The sequence below is a fragment of the Nomascus leucogenys genome, chromosome 12 (genome assembly GCF_006542625.1).
Source record: "Nomascus leucogenys isolate Asia chromosome 12, Asia_NLE_v1, whole genome shotgun sequence".
Lineage (NCBI taxonomy): Eukaryota > Metazoa > Chordata > Mammalia > Primates > Hylobatidae > Nomascus > Nomascus leucogenys.
In genome coordinates, this window is record NC_044392.1 from 82,292,447 (window position 1) to 82,310,885 (window position 18,439).

An 18,439-nucleotide genomic window follows, 5' to 3' on the forward strand; every position below is an offset into this window, starting at 1 on the left:
ATTTGGTAGAGCCAAAATTGTGCTCCTCATCCTTCCCCCAAAACTAAGGATGGTGTGACACTCTTATCTCAGTAAATGGCTGACCCTATCCTTCCAGAATCTAGTTGCTCAGGCCACAAATCTTATGGTTAAACTTGACTCTCTCACATCCCATGTCCAGCCAGTCATCAAATCTAATGATTCTACCTTCAAAATAGGATCTGATGATTTCTTATTACCTCCACTGCTTTCTCTTCAGCCACACCATTTCTTACCTAGATTACCAAAATAGCCCTGGCTATTTCTAGCTGTATTGGTCTCTCTGCCTCTGCCCATCTGTTGTAATTGTCAACTTGGCAGCCAAAATGATGCTGTTAAAAAATGTGTGTTAGATCATGTCATTCCTCTGTTCAGAACCTAGCAATTACCCTCCATCTCGCTCAGAGTAAAGGTCAAAGAATGATCATAGCTACAAGGCCTATACAGTCTGTACTACACCCAACCCCAATCCCATACTTCTCTGACCACATATCTCTCTACTCTTGCCTCTGCTCATTTCTCTAGCCTCACCAGCAACCTAAATATTCTGTGAATACACCAGGCCTGCTCCTGGTTTAGAGTCTTTGCACCTGCTATTCCTTGTCTGCTGTAGTTTCACAGACAGCAACACAGCTTGCTCCCTTACCTCCTTTCGGGTCTTTACACAAACAGTATCTTCTCAATGAAGTCTTCCCTAATCAGCCTATTAAAAAGTGCAACTTTCTCCCTCCTTAGTACTATCTGATTTCCCTGCTTGAAAGGAAAAGGGCATATTTTTGTACTCCCTCTATTAGAATGTAAGTTCCATGAGTGAAGGGATTTGTCTGTTTTGTTCACTGATGTACCTGTAGCAAATAAAACAGTATCTAGCACATAGCCAAAGGAGCTAGCTCAAATAAGGATAAGCATATAGGAATAAAATGACAAAAGAATAGAATTTCCTTTCCTGGCCGGGTGTGGTGGCTCATGCCTGTAATCCCAGCACTTTGGGAGGCCAAGGCAGGCAGATCATGAGGTCAGGAGTTCGAGACCAGCTTGGCCAACATGATGAAACCCTGTCTCTACTAAAAATATGAAAATTAGCTGGGTGTGGTGGCACATGCCTGTAATCCCAGCTACTTGGGAGCCTGAGGCAGAATTGTTGGAGCTCAGGAGGTGGAGGTTGCAGTGAGCCAAGACTGTGCCACTGCACTCCGGCCTGGACAATAGAGCAAGACTACAACTCAAAAAAGTATTTACTTTTCTATTATACTCAAATCTCCTAGAGTTAAGACAGATTTAAAATTTCATAATTCACTTATACATTCACCAAAAATGTATTTAGAGTGTCTGCTGTATTATCACTGTTCCAGGCACTGGAAAGAACACAAATAAGAGGTTTTGCTTTCATTTCATTTTGAAGTACTTCTAGTAGCAAACTAGCAAAATTTCACCTGTTTTCATATTTTTCCTATTGTTGAGCCAAAATAATTTCCAGCACAGATGCTAAATGAATGTATTTACTATTGTTTGAGTGACAATTCAAAAGGGAAACAGTAATATTTGATAGAAAACATTTAAAAAGCAGATTTTTCAGGACAGGTATGGTGCCTCATGCCTGTAATACCAGCACTTTGGAAGTCTGAGGCAGGCACATTGCTTGAGCTCAGGAGTACGAGACCAGCCTGGGCAACACGGTGAAACCTCGTCTCTACAAAAAATACAAAAATTGGCGGGGCATGCTGGTGTGTGTCTGTAGTCCCAGCTACTCAGGAGGCTAAGATGGGAGGATTGCTTGAGCCCGGGAGGCAGAGGTTGCAGTGAGTTGAGATCACGACAGTGCAGTCCAACCTGGGTGACGGAGTGACACTGTCTCAAAAATAGAAATAAATGAAAAGCAGATTTTCAAAACATAATCTGAAATTCATACAGATTGAAATACCTTGATTCATCACTGATTAAATTTAAAATGGACTTTTGTGTAAAAATAAATTTTAATTCAAATCTAATTTAGAAAAATATCTTGATTCAACACGGATGACAGTGAGTCATTATCAAGCAGATTCTGATGGAACCTGCTTTACACTATGACAGGTAAACCAATGTAACATTCCAGATAGCAGATTTGTAATGCAATTCAGTGGAAAAGACAGCTCTATTCACTGGGGAAATTCTCATAGAGCTGAAAAAGCTGCTTTTTATTTAGGTCCCAAAATAGGCTCTCAACTCTGGCTACATATTAGAATCATCTGGGGGGGCTTTTAGAAAATACTAATGTCTGAGCCCAACCCTAGCGGAATGAAACTCAATCTCTAGGGTGGAGCCGGACATCTATAGTTGTTAAAAGCTCCCCAGATAATTCTGATGCACAACTGGCTTGAGAATCGCTGTTCTACAAGTTCCTATTATTGATTGCCATTTCAGAGAGAAGGATATGGTTATTTATGTCACCTCTTTCCCACTATCAGTATTGATTGAAAAGATTTCTCAACAATAGTTACTGTCATCAATATGGCATTTTTCCAGAAGCTTCACCTGGCAGCCCTAGCCTACAAACTGTTGCAGACCTGCCAACGTTTTCCAGAATCTGGAATCTGAAGATTTCAAATCAGCTGTCTTATCAGAGGTCATTCTGTATTCTAAGCTTGAATACAGGACTTTTCTGAAGGACAGTGAAGCCAATTTAAGCAATTTTTATCAAAGCTACAGACTTTGACTTAATAAAGAGTAAAGATTTTCAAAAATAACACCAAGGTTTTTGGAACAGAATTTTATAACACCTCCTATCAAAATAAAGCATACTTTTATGGGCTTATTTTCCCAAAGCTTTTTATTAAATTTCAAACATATATAAAAGTAGAGAGAATATAAAATAAATTCCTATATACACATCACAAATTTCACAATTACCAACTCCCAGCTAATCATGTTCCTTCTATACAACCCCACATTCAGCACTACTGCTAATCCAGATAATTTTGAAGCAAATCTCCGATGTCATATAATCAAGTCTTTAAATAATGCAGAAAGTAACTAGAAGGGACTTAGAGCCAGAAAACAGGAATGACAGAAAAAAGTCATAATAGTTTATAAGAGGAAAAGGGCATTTGAATGTCTCCTCATATCTGCAGTGCTGGGATTACAGACATGAGCCACTGTGCCTGGCTGTATTTTTCATTAATAATAATAATATTTTAAAAAACACAAATTAGTCACTACTTATCAATTCTATGGTGGAAAAATAAAGAGGTCCTTAGATGTAGGAGAAAAAAAAAAAACAACTGTGAAGAATCACTACAATAGAAATGTCACTATTACCAGTCTCCATTCAGTAAAAGTTCTAAAATCATTGACTGGCTGCCAGAAGGGAGCAGGCAGGAAAAGCAAGGGACTGGGAAGGTCAGTGAGGTATTTGTCCCAAAGTTATTATTTTTTGCATTATGCCCTGCAGCAGTAGGTTCTCAGCTTTGACTACCCCTTAAAATCACCTGGAGAGCATTAAAATCCTGTCCCTTGAATGCCATATGCCAAACCAATTAAATCAGAATCCTTTGGGGATGGGGGGGTTGTGGGGGGGAGGGTAGGACCCAGGTGGCAATTTTTAAAGGCTCCCTAGGTGATTCTAATAAGCTTCCAAATTTGAGCAAATCTCACTGATGAGAGGTATCTGGGGTAGCCTAACATTTTTTCCCTAAAGTTTCTAGTAACTTTTGAGAACCTCAGAATAGTTTTTTAAAAGAGACATGAAATTAGATCTATAGAAAAATATTGTTCTAAAAAATATAGACAAAGTAAATTAAATTGCTAGTTAACTTATTCTACATAAGCTAGATAAAAAATGTGTAGTTGGAGACCATAGGGCTTATTCTAATCTTTTCTGATATGTACAGCATAACTTTATCAGTTTGCTCAGAATGGTAATTAAATAAGTGTTGTCTGCAGGAAGGTGAATGGCAAGTCCTTTGAAAATCAATGAAATGGTCAGGAGCTGTGGCTTTTGCCTGTGCCTGTAATCCCAGCACTTTGAGAGGCAGCAGGATCCCTTGAGGGCAGGAGTTCAAGACCAGCCTGGGCTCACATAGTGAGCTAGCCCCCTATCTCTACAGAAAACTTAAAAAAAAATTAGCCAGGCTGCTGCTTGAGCCCAGAAGTTAAGGCTGCAGTGAGCCATGATCGCATCACTGAACTCTAGCCTGGGCAACTGAGCAAGACCCTGTATTTAAAAAAAAAAAAAAAAAAATCAGTGATCAGCCTCTGCCTGATCTGACCTTCATCTTCCCTCACTCGACTTTATGTTAGTATGATGATATTCACTCCCTGATAAATCTTGAACAAATCCTAAACTTCAGTGTTTCCATACTGTGTATATCTATTTAAACTTTATCATCAGTGTAGACAGTTGTTAAATACTTCTTATCTCCTTTTGGATGCATGGTTCTGTGATAGGTATAAGACAGTGTACCTAAAAAATGTCTCTCGTCATTACTAACAGAACACACAGCATGCAGACAAGTTCAGCTTTGGACTTGTTATTTTGCTCAAATCCTCTTTTGGCAAAGGCCAAGGCCAATCTGAGGACTGACATCCCTGAACTTGTGAGTGATCAATAATCTTCAAATTGCAAAGTTTTCATGACACCTAATGAGGATAAAAATCTTAGTAATTAGAACAATCATATCATTCAGTTTATCATTACCTAAACATTCACTTTCAAATACAAACATCCTAGATAAAATGAAGTGAAAATGTCTTTATGTGCTTGTTTTATCAGCCAACTGAAGAGTAAAATACCACAATAATTAATGATGCCTGTGAAAGCTTAATTTTAAGTATAAAAAATCAGTAATAACTTTCAATTATTTAGGAAAATAGATTGATAGTTAATACGAATATTGAATACACTAGATTACTTTCTCAAGAACATGTCTTGGGAATAGGTTAATAAAAATTTAAATAATCTAAAACAGAATAATAGACATTAGATTTTATAATAATGCAAACTTTGCAGAAATGTATTACCTACTAGTAGTCACAACATTAAAGAAAATAACCTTGAAGACCTGTATTTAAATTTCTGTTGGGGAATTGATGATGAATGAAAATCAATGTCCCTTCAAACTATCATGAGTTGGAAAAATTCCTAAATTACATATAAACAACAGATATATAATAATCTAAATATAATATCTAATCATGATATAAAAAAGTGTTAAGATAAAACTTAGAGAAAACTGAGATATCCCAAGTACATTTTGTTTAGTCAAAGTTCACTACAGAAGACTCTAGAAGAATGTTTTAAGACATCTATAGTTTTGAATCTATGAAGGTTTGATAGTTTAATGTAAATTATTAGAAATTATCCTTTTCAGCAGCTGAAGACAATTCTTTGAAGACAAATAATTTTTGAGGTTTGCCTTAAACTATGAATTCTAGATACAAAGCTCTTTCTAGTAAAAGCCTTATTGAAAAACTTTTTCCTGAATTACTTTTGGCATACAAAAAGGTTACTGATGTTTTTAAATGTGCCAGTTTAAAATGATTGTCTATTAGGTGTTACTAATGTACAGTGTTACTAATGTACAGCAAGAGAAATCTAACAGCTGACCGTGCCAAGAAACTGTTCCTGTACTATAATTTTACACTTCTAAAATCTGACTGCTATTGTTGACAACAATAAACTATAATAATAAATATATATGATAAATTTCTTGGATGAATTAATTCTTCCACCATAGAAGTTTATTCTGTGTCATTGCAACATTAGCCACAGGCAAATGTTAATTTTAATATTTGGTCACTGGCATTTGGCTGAAATGTGTATTTGGTACACCTCTACTAATAAGGCATTTAGAGGCTTATTGCTATGCTTCTTGGTAGACAGAACCTAGTCTTAGCCTGATTGAGTATTTTTATCTTGATAGTTTTAGGAAAAATCACAACAGTTTCACTCACAATTGATATCAATTCTCTATTCTTCCTTCCTTTATAGTTCTTAGCACTTTAAGTCTGTTCTGTGTAATTCAATATTAAATTGCCCACTGTCTTGTACTGTTTACTGTACTTACATGATCTTTACACAGGCGAGTTCTTCCTTTCGGGTGGCATTATGTTTCTTTTACATTACCCATAGTGCCTGATGCAGTGTGGGTCAGCCAATATATATTTACTATTTCACTTAAACCCATAGTAGTACTGGTTTTGTGTCATAGATATAATTTTCCTTCTCAATTTTAGGCTATTCCATAAATAAACTATCCAAAGTGAAATATATAATGGCTTGAGCAAATAAAGGTTGCATTCAATAGAAGAGAGAAATAATGTTGTTTAGTGGAGGAGAAAACAGAATACCATATTTAGATCTGTGACATTGAAAGATAAGTCACTTACTTTCTCTGTGCCTTTGGATTCTGCAAGGCAATAAATAAAGTCAAAATAATTGAGAAGGATAATTGTAATATAAATACTAACCTGAAAGTTCGAACAAGATTTTTAAGTTGTGTGTAAATATCTCCCAATGTAATCTGAAGAGGAACCAGAAGTCCAGGCAATCTGAAAATTAAAAAATTACATTTATTTTAAAACAAACTTAATTATATGGAAACATTTTTTTGGGTCATGCCTAGATCTGAATTTTCCATAGGTAATAATGGCATTTAGGTGGAAGCAGTCATTATTTAAAGGTTAACCTAGGTTATGATTGGTGAGAACTCATAAGGAAACATTCATAGTAACCCCACACTCCACTTTGTAGTCTGTTACTGAGTGTGAAGCACTGAAACGCAAAATCATTTTGGCAGCTATTTAAATTCTTGTCCCTAGTTTTACTTACCTGTTTATTTTCAAATATTGGACCAAGATGGAAAGAACACAACTGCCCCCAAAATGGTCCAATCTGAGAGTGTGGTGTATTTTTCCTTACTAAATCCCCATGGTGATAGTGAAAATTAGTACCTTTTTAGGAAGCAATTTGACAATATATATTAACAGTTTAAATGTGTTTGACCCAATAGTTTTACTATGAAAAAAATTTAATCTAAGGAAATAATCAGATGAACATAAAAAATATGCTTGTTGCAGAAATAGTTTTAGTAGTGAAAAATCAGAAACAAATGTGTATCAATAGGTGATTGGTTAGATAAATTATGATATACCCACTTAATAGAATAAGACATTTAAAATAATGTGAATCTATTTTTTAATATAAAGAGGTATTCATGATAGATGTGAAGTGAAAAATGTATATAGTATTATCCTATTTTTATAAAAACATGTATTATATAATACCATTGTACTTCATATACAATACATATCAAGCATATTTCATTCCTTCTAGGTTTATCCACAGAGAGAACCAAATAGAATGAATATACGTATGCCATATATATGTCAGGGATATACATCAAAATATTAATAGTAGTTATTGTTGAGTGGTGGGATTACAGGTAATTTTTACTTCCTTCTTTAAACTATTTTGTACTGCCTCATTTTCTAAAGTATGTGTTACTTTATATTTTTTAAGCTTCTTTTTAAGACCAGTGTGATAGTATAAAAAAGTTTCACACGTTCCAAAATAGAAAGAATAGTAATAATCCCATATATCTATTTCCAGATTCAATTTCTTAATTTTTGCTGTATTTGCTTCATTTTTCATTCCCTTCAGCACCCAGGCTGGAGTGCAGTGGCATAATCCAAATGTCAGGCAATAACAAATGCTGGTGAGAAATGTGGAGAAAAGGGAACCCTCATACAGTGTTGGTGGGAATATAAATTAGTACACCCACTATGGAGAACTGTTTAATCACAAGCATAATCATAGCTCACTGCAGACTCAAACTCTTGTGCTCAAGCGATCCTCCACTTCAGCCTCCTGAGTAGTAGCCCCACAACACCCGATTTTTATTTTTATTTATTTTTTTGAGATGGAGTCTCACTCTGTTGCCCAGGCTGGAGTGCAGTGGCGCGATCTCGGCTCACTGCAAGCTCCACCTCCCGGGTTCGGGCCATTCTTCTGCCTCAGCCTCCTGAGTAACTGGGACTACAGGCACCCGCCACCACGCCCAGCTAATTTTTTTTGTATTTTTAGTAGAGATGGGGTTTCACTGTGTTAGCCAGGATGGTCTCGATCTCCTGACCTTGTAATCCGCTTGCCTCAGCCTACCAAAGTGCTGGGATTACAGGCATGAGCCACCACACTAGGCCTAATTTTTATTTTTATTTTTGTAGAGATGGGGTCTTACTATGCTGCCGAGGCTGGTCTTGAACTCCTGGCTTCAGGTGATCCCCTTGCCTCGGCCTCCCAAAGTTCTGGGATTACAGGCATGAGCCACCACGCCTGGCACATTTTTTTCTTATTTTGTAGTAATATTTTAAAGTAAATCCCTGTTGTCGTGTCATTTGACCCCTAACTGTTTCCATTTTTATCTCTAAATACAAAGGCACTTTCTTATATAATCACAATAAAATGATCATAACCATCCAAATTAACAATTCCTTAGTGTCATCTAATATACAACGTATTTAATTTCCTCTGATACTCTGAAATAAACACTTTTTGCAACTGGTTGGTTCAAATAAAAAACCAAAAAAGGTCTAACTTGATAATGAGAAAAAAACCCAACAAAAAACTCCTATACCATAATTAGTTTTGTCTTCACTCTTCTTTATGCCTTGGTTAATGTGAAATGTTTTCCGTATTTTCAAACTGCTACAAAATAAAACTTCATATTCACAACCCTTAAATAATGACTGACACACTTTTCCATGTTTTCTGCTAAAATAAGAAAATGCAGATTGAAAAGTTCAACACAGCCCTCATACCTCTGGAAAAAAAAAAATCTTCAAGTTCTTTTTGAAAGAAAAACCAAGATAGCAATTTTTAAATGTCATTTATGACTCGGCTAATTACAAGACCAATAATTTCCACCACGGGAAGTTTAAAGCTAAAGTGCAACGTTGAGCTGAACAAAAACTCATGTTGCTGAGTGTGAAATGGTTCTAAGGATATGCATGCAGAGTGAGTTAACAGACCCTTAAAACTTTGTAATAACATCTTATTTACATCTGAAACTGCTGTGACACATTTACCGCAAATCAGTATTTAAATGGGTCTAGCTTTCATATTTTTTCCCTGACTTCACTGATTAGGTGGGAGTAAGGTAGTTTGGTCTTCTAAACCCACAATCTCAACCTTCCTCTTTATGATGTGCCTCTGTGTCCTCTACACAAAAATTTGTATTTCTTGGATAAAATATCTTAAAAACCCAAATTTCTCAAGTGAAGAAATCCATGTAAACTTTTCACATTATTTTTCAAAATGTTCAAAATCTGAGGATAATACTTACACATTATGAGCTCATAAATGTCAAGTTAATTTAAAACTACTACAAAGCTGGGATGGCAATTACATACTTACACTTTACTCAACTTTTCAAGTACGATGCGTTTTCTAATCTGGTTCTGGGAACTTGAGTCTATCAGTGGAAAGGTGGAATCATGCTGAATCATATTTTTAAACAAAGCAAAACAGAATCATGAGTTTACATTCTTTCTTTGATAAGTAGAACAATAAACAATAAAACACGAAAGTTTGTATCTGTGGCATAGTAGGAAAATAACTAGACTTGAGAATTAGATTTAAATTTGAGTATCAACTCAGTTGTTAGGCTGTTGTGAACTTGCTTGAGTCATTTGCCCTCTTTGGAGAGTTAGTTTTCTCATCTTTATAATTGGGACATTAATACCTCCTTTATTAAATAATCAAATGTAAACAAAAATATTTTGTAAACTGCTAAGTGCAGTAGGGGATTAAAGTATTAAAATTAGCAAATACTATAAATATATTATGAGGAGTTCAGTCATTATGTCATTTGACCCCTAACCATTCTAGAAATGGCAGACAAGATAATTCAAACCGACTCTCTCTCTGAGAACAAAAAAGTTGGGGGAAAACCACATTTGTTTGAAACACATTTGTTAGCATCAGAGAGCTAACGAGGCTATAAAGAATTACAGTCTGAGATCCTGGAGAAGGTAATTACAGATAGAGCACTAATTTTCTATTTAGATATTGAGAAATTGAGCAGTTTTTCTAATAAAAAGAGTTCAGGGTATCCTTCAAGAAGGGAGGGGTACGGGCAACCTTCCCCAAATATGAGACCAGGACTTGGAAAGACCATACTCTAGGAATAACAATAAGAATAGGAAATAGACTAGTTCTTTCAGGGAGTGAATCCCACCTTGAAATCATCTTAATCTCTGATTACATTACAGTGACATGGAACTGCTACAAATCATAAAAGCAAATATAAATCTATTCTAGAGGAAGATAACATCATCCTGAGTCTCCAGTTATGTCTGTAATTTTTAGTATACGATGTTTGGCATGTAATAAGACAATATGATAAAAATCTGAAACAGCCTACAGAGATCAATCCTCAGGGAATTTAAATAATGAAGTTATCAGCATTATTTAAAATAAATGTTTAATATATTCATAGAAAAATTATAAGGTTGAAAATTTTTGACAGATAACTGGAAACTACATAAAATAACAAAATGAAAACCCTAGAACAGAAAAATACAGTATTTAAAATTAAGAACTAATGGGTAGACATAAAAGCATAGTAGAAATGGCTGAAGAGAGAATGCTGAATAAGAAAATATCCAGAATGAAGCAGTCACCACTCCCCGAACACATAATGTAAAGCACAAAGGAGATTAAGAGACCTACAAGATACAGTAAAAAAAAGACTAAAGAGAAGAGGCAGAATGGAATAGAAGCAATATCTAAGAGATAACTGGGAACATTCCAAAACTTACAAAAAAAAACCTTAAAAGAAGCTAGAGGAAGAAAACACAATACTTTCAAAAGAGTAGCAATAAGAGATACAAATGGAAGCCAAAAGACAAGGGAATGATATTTTCAATGGGCTGAAAGAAAATAACTGCTCATCTAAAATTCAATATAGAAAAATATCTTTCAAAAGTGAAAGTAAAATAATTTTCTGCCTAAGAAAAACTGAGAAAATTCATTATCAACTGATACTAAGAGAAGTATATTCTTCAGGCACAAGGCAAATGATCTCAGATGAAGAATGGGGATAGAAGAAGGAATGAAAAACAATCAAAGAGTAATTAATTGAATAAATCCAGCTGAGTATTGGCTATAAATAATCTTGCAATATATTTGAAATTTAGAGAAAATAAAAATATCCAATAATAGAACATAAGTCAAGAGGGATAGATGGAGTTAAATCATTCTAAGGTGCTAATTGTCCAGGAAGCAATAAAAGTATTAACTTACATTAAACTTTAATAAGACAAAGATTCAGGTTTTAACACTTAGGGTAACCATTTAATGATCAATAAAAGAGTATATAAAAACAATTTAACAGAGGCTAAAAAATGGAATAATGATTCAATGCAAAAGAAAGCAAGAGAGAAAAGGAAGACAGAATAAGTGGGACACATAGAAAGAGGAGTGAGATGGTAGATTTAAACCCAAATACTGTATACCAATTGTGACATGAAATGCGAATAGATTAAATTCTCCACATAAAGGACAAAGATTATCAATCTAGACAGATTGTCCTTGACCATATTAATACAAAAATGTTAATGTCAGCAAAGTAGACTGTAAAGAAAAAAAACAAATAGAAAGGTTGCTCCATAGTGATATGAGTTTCAATTTACCAGGAAGACATAACAATTTTACATTTATACCCAATAACATGGTCTCAAAAAGTAAAATTTGCAGAACTAAAAGTAGAAATAATCAATCTACAATTAAGGTGAGAGATTTTAACTCATCTTTCTCAGTGACTGATGGAATGAGCAGACCAAAACCAAAACCAAAACCACCACACCCCAACAGTGCTTCTCAAATGTTAATGTGCATGCTCATCTTCTGGGGATCTTGTTAAAAAGTAATTCTCATTCAGTAAATATGGGGTGGAGATAAGAGTCTGCATTTCTAACAAGCTTCTAGATGATGTTGATGCTGCTGGTTCGATGGACCACACATTGTATAGTAAGCACTGTATTAGTCTATCTTTGTGTGTTTCCGAAAATTTACGTAACAAAAAGTTTTTAAAAATTGACTACCCACAGGCCAGGGATGGCGGTTCACACCTATAATTCCAGCACTTTGGGAGGCTGAGGCAGGTAGATCACTTGAGGTCATGAGTTCGAGACCAACCTGGCCTGGCCAACGTGAAACTGCGTTTCTACTAAAAATACAAAAGTTAGCCAGGCATGGCATGGGTGCCTGTAATCACAGCTACTTGGGAGGCTGAGGCAGGAAAATCTCTCGAATCGAGAAGGCGGAGGTTGCAGTGAGCCAAGATGGCACCATTGCACTCCAGACTGGGCAACAGAGAAGATTCCATCTCAAAAAAAAAAAAAAAAAAAAAATTGGCAACCCACAAAGAACATCAGAGGAAAGGATAGTTCAATGGGTGATCTTCTAAACATTTAAAGAACTAACATTAATTTTAGACACATTCTTCCAGAAATGGAGGGAACATTTCCCAACTTGTTTTACCAAATGATTACAAACAAAACCTGATAAAGATATTACAAGAAAGGAAAATTATAGGCAGTGCCAGGTATATTCATTCTGAACAATTTTCACCCTTTTCCACCTGTCTTTGTACTTCAGAAGGCTGATCTGTATGGGCTGCATCAATGGGCTTCCTCGCTCTCTGGCTTTTATCTCAGTTTTGCCAATGAAGAATAAGAAACTGGATGGTGCAGAAGAGTCATTCCTGCTTGGTCCACTATACGCAGCACTTCCTTGGTACAAGACCTCATGGTCCACTCCTACCTTTTTCCTTGAGGTCTAGGGGTGGTGAGGGCTCTCAAACTATGATTAGTGTATTCTTCCTTTGGTTTCCTTCATTCTGACCACACTTTGGAAAACAGTCCCACAATTAAACTTTCCTCAGATTAATTTGTACCATATGATTTATGATGAGACCATGACCAATTCATATGCTAATGTCACTTATTCTGAAAATATGTGCAAAAATTCTAAGGCAAATATTAGGAGGACCAAATCCAGTATTATATAAAAAGGCTATTATAACTCAATCAAATTGAGTTTATTGTAAGAATGCAAAGTTGGTTTAATATTAAAAATAAATGTTAGGTCTGGGAAAAAATGGCAGATAGGAGGCAGGACTAACTTGCAGTTCCCACTTGGTCGGACACAGCGGCATGTGGAGACTCACATCATGAACTTTTGCTCCAAGAACTACTGCAGAAACATACCAGAAAAGGCAAGGAACTGTGAGTCAGCTTGCTTTCTCAGCTGGGAGGCCTGTAGCCTGGGGCAAGTTCTCAGCCCTGCTCACCAGCTGCCTGGAAATAAACTTGGTGCTGTTGTGGGGGCATGGTGGGAGTGAGTCTGGCCTTTTAGGCTGCAGGCTGTGTAGAAGCTGGGTGAGGCCTGTGGTTGCCAGCTTTCCCCCACTTCCCTAGTGACCCGTGTGACGCAGCAGAGTCAGTCATAATCCCCTGGGAACATAACTCCATTGGCCTGGGAATCACACAATGGTACCCCCACCTGATGGTCTTTCTCTACTGGCCCTGGTAGCCAAAGACAAAAGACTTAATCTCTTGGGAGCTCTATGGCCCTGCCCACTGCCTGACCCCAGAGCAAGCTTGTATCCTCCCTATCCTACTGCAGCTGATGCACTCGAAAGTACCACCTCCTGGCTGGAGGCCAACCAACACAAAACCAGTGCACTTAAAAAAAATACAATTAAGGACCCTCACAGAGTCCACTTCACTCCCCTGTTACCTCCACTGGGGCAGGTGCTGGTATCCACAGCTGAAGACGGATCACATCACAGGACCCTTTGCAGACACTCCCTACTACCAGCCAGAAGCTGGTAGCTCTGCTGGGTGGCTAGGTCCAGAAGAACAATAACAATCGCTGCAGTTTGGCTCTCAGGAAGCCCCATCCCTAGGGGAAGGAGGAGAGCACCAAATCAAGGGAGCACCCTGTGGGACAAAAGAATCTAAACAGCAGCCCTTGAGTCCCAGATCTTCCTTCTCACAGTCTACCCAAATGAGAAGGAACCAGAAAAACAATTCTAGTAATATGACAAAACAACGTTCTTTAACAACCCCAGAACATCACACTAGCTCACCAGCAATGGATCTAAACGAAGACAAAATCTCAGAATTGCCAGAAAAAGAATTCAGAAGGTCGATTATTAAGCTAATCAAGGAGGCACCAGAGAAAGGTGAGGTCCAACTTAAAGAAATAAAAATGATACAGGATATGAATGGAAAAATCTCCAGTGAAATAGATAGCATAAATAAAAAACTATCACAACTTTGGGAAATGAAGGACATACTTAGAGAAATGCAAATGCAGTGGAAAGTCTCAGCAATAAAATTGAGCAAGTAGAAGAAAGAACTTCAGAGCTTCAAGACAAGGCTTTTGAATTAACCCAGTCCAACAAAGACAAAGAAAAAAGAATTTAAAAAAATGAACAAAGGCTCCAAGAAATTTGGGATTATGTTAAACAAACAAACCTAAGAATAATTGGTGTTCCCGAGAAAGAAGAGAAATCTAAAAGTTTGGAAAACATATTTGAGGGAATAATCAAGGAAAACTTCTCCGGCCTTGCTAGAGACCTACACATCCAAATACAAGAAGCTCAAAGAACACCTAGGAAACTCATGATAAAAAGATCATTGCCCCGGCACATAGTCATCAGGTTATCGAAAGTCAAGATGAAGGAAAGAATCTTAAGAGCAGTGAGGCAAAAGCATCAGATAACTTATAAAGGAAAGCCTATCAGATTAACAGCAGATTTCTCAGCAGAAACCCTATAAGCTAGAAGACATTGGAGTCCTATCTTTAGCCTCCTTAAACAAAACAACTGTCAGCCAAGAATTTTGTATCCAGCGAAACTAAGGTTCATAAATGAAGGAAAGATAGTCTTTTTCAGACAAATTCTGAGAGAATTCACCACTACCAAGTCAGCACTACAAGAACTGCTAAAGGAGCGATAAATCTGGAAATAATACCAAAATAGAATCGCTTTAAAGCATAAATCTCACAGGACCTATAAAACAATAAGACAATGAAAAAAAAAGCTGTTCAGGCAACAAATAGCACGATGAATAGAATAGTACCTCACATCTCAATACTAACATTGAATGTAAATGGCCTAAATGCTCCACTTAAAAGATACGGAAAGGCAAAATTAATAAGAATTCACCAACCAAGTATCTGCTGTCTTCAAGGGACTCACCTGACACATAAGGATTCACATAAACTTAAGGTAAAGGGTAGAAAAACATATTCTATGCAAATGGACACCAAAAGTGAGCAGAAGTAGCTATTCTTATATCAGACAAAACAAACTTTAAAGCAACAGCAGTTTAAAAAGGCAAAGAGGGACATTATACAATGATAAAAGGACTAGTCCAATAGGAAAATATCACAATCCTAAATATATATGCACCTAAACCTGGAGCTCCCAAATTTATAAAACAGTTACTATTAGACCTAAGAAATGAGATAGAAAACAACACAATAATAGTGGGGGACTTCAGTACTCCACTGACAGCACTAGACAGGTCATCAAGACCTGTCCCTGAATGATCATTGGGTCAACAATGAAATCAAAGTAGAAATTAAAAAATTCCACTGTGGTCTGAGAGAATATTTGATATAATTTTGATTATACCCTAGAACAAATGGATTTAACAGATATTTACAGAACATTCTACCCAACAACAGCAGAATATACATTCTATTCATCAGCACATGGAACAGTCTCCAAGACAGACCATAAGATAGGCCAGCTGAACTTTGTAAAAATTCCAAATGAACAGGAAGTCTCCTGGCCAGAACTCAAGGGAGGGTGTGAATCTGGTGTGCAGACTCCACAGGCTGGGAGACGTGAAAGCCCTACTTGTTCTCACAGGTGAGAGGCTGGTAGCCTGGGGCAAGTTCTCAGCCCTTCCCGCCCACTGCCTATAAACAAACTTGGTGCTGTTTGGAGGGACATGGTGGGAGTGAGACAGGTCTTTTGGGTTGCATGCGAGCTGGGTGAGGCCTGCTGCCAGCTTCCCCCAACTTCCCTGACAACTTGCATGACACAGCAGAGGCAGCCATAATCTTCCTGGAATAGCTCCACTGACCTGGGAACCACACTCCCATCCCCCACAGCAGCCACAGCAAGCCCTGCTCAAGGAGAATCTTGAGCTCAGATGCACATAGCCCTGCCCCATGATGGTCCTTCCCTACCTACTCTGGCAGTTGAAGACAAAGGGCATATACTCTTGGGAGTTCTAGGGCCCTACCCACAGCCTGATCCTCCCTATATTACCACAACTGATGCTCTCTTGAAAGTGCCACCTTCTGGCAGGAGGCTGACCAGCACAAAAATAGTACATTAAACAACCAAAAGTAAGGATCCTCACAGAATCCATTTCACCCCCCTGCCATCTCCACCACAGCAGGTGCTGGTATTCATGGCTGAGAGATCTGCAGACCTGACCTAAGAGATTATCCAAGTGGTCAATAAGCAAATAAAATAGTGCTGAATTTATTAATCATCATAGAAATGTATTATAATCATAAACCAATACTACCAGAATGGCTAAAACTAACAATATCAAGTACCAGGGAGGACGTGGAGTCAAGGAAACTCCCATTTAGTAGTAGTGGAACTGTAAACTGGTACAACCACTTTGGAAAACCGTTTGGCATTATCTAGTATAGTTGCATATATGCATATACGATAACCCAGTATTCCCAGACCTAGATACTTCAGAAATACATATGCATATTAGCAGAGAGATAAATACGAGAAAGTTCCTAAGAATATTGTTCATAATAGCCCCAAACTGAAAATAGTCTAAATGTCCATTAGCATAAATAAATGGTATATTTATATAATGGAATACTATGCAGCAATAAAAGAATGAACTACAGCTATATGCAACAACACAAATGACTCAAAAGTATAATACTGTATGAAATAAATTGGACACTAAGAATATATACTGTAAAAAAAATGACAGAACTAATCTGTGCTAATATAATATTAATTTTGGAAAGAGGTGCTGATTAGGAGGGGATATATATGGGGCTTTTAGTTTACTTGTAATGATCTATTTCTTGGCTTGGGTAGTGATTACATCAGGACATTCATATGTGAATACTCAAGAAATCATATAATTACTATCTGTGTTGTACTTCAGTGGAAATGTTTTAACATGTTATGTAACATTTTTGGAAAATGTTATAAATTTTAAAAAGTCAAATTTCAGGAATTATTTTTTTCCTTTTTAAGGCTAAAAAGCACAAAATGATAAAATAAGTGATGTTCTACGGTAGGTTTATGCAGCTCAGTGACAGAGATCAATGTTTCTCCCAGCTTAATATAAGTTTTGGATGATGTCTAATAATATACTTGAAATGATTTGAAGTAGGGTGCTGGGCCAAGCAACACTCTATAGAAATATATTTCTAAATTCTTTACTACATTTCTACTTCTACCCTCTTTCCAAATCTCCAATGTGCTTTTAAATTTAGAGCCACATTTACTTAGGAATATTTGAGAACAAAGTTTTGTGGTAAAAACAAGGTTATTACCCATTCCTCTTCATGTTAAATGACTTCATTTTCCAGGGAGTACACATCAATCAAAGATGGGTAGTAGAAATATCAAAAGATACTCTCTAAATCTCAGTGGCACATTTTCAGTCTCTACATATGGGTACTATTTACTGAGTACCAATTATATGTCATGTACTGTGATAAATGCTTTACACACATTATCTTTAAAACGAATAACAATTGAGCAAGAGAAGCTATTAATAGTCCCATTTACAGATGAGCAAACAGACCAAGAAACTAATTTTTCATACAGCTCGTAAATGACAAAACAGATGTTCAAATCTAGGTCTATCTGAATGTGCTTTCCATTCTCTTTGTCCATTATTTCCCAATAAGTCTCCTTTACAAACTATTTTCATCTATAATGTTTTAAATGGACATGCTTGCTAAATATTTTCCAATGTAACTAGCAAGTTTATTCCATGGCATGTACATCCATTAAACACACACACAGACCCCATGTATAAATCTGAAAGAATATATACCGAAGAAAAAGCAAGCCTCTTCAGAGGCTTCATTTATTATATGAAGAATTAGGGAAAACTTTGTCCCACCATTTTAGGCTATTTTTACATTAGAAAAAAATATTGCACACTGATGAAAATTTACTAGGGGTAAACGTCAACTTATTTGTAAAATAGTAATGCCAACAGTGGAGATGGCACTGTAAACCAAAAGGCAGAATGACTAAAGAAACTATTTGAAAATTTAACAATTATCTCTTCAATATCCTTCCTGCTCCAAGATTTGCTGTGGTGAGTTTTCCAAATGTTAACGGCCTGGAAAAACTCAATG

General features: G+C 36.5%; 1 protein-coding gene across 1 annotated transcript in view; it reads right to left on the reverse strand.

Annotated features, from left to right (window-relative positions):
• Positions 1-18,439, reverse strand: part of RPAP2 (RNA polymerase II associated protein 2) — an 86,955-nt gene that overhangs the window by 43,269 nt on the left and 25,247 nt on the right. The window contains exons 9-10 of the mRNA XM_003260050.2: positions 9,410-9,492; positions 6,466-6,546 (exon numbers count right to left, since the gene is read on the reverse strand). Coding sequence (XP_003260098.1) covers positions 6,466-6,546; positions 9,410-9,492 — 164 coding nt within the window. The remainder of the gene's footprint in view (positions 1-6,465; positions 6,547-9,409; positions 9,493-18,439) is intronic.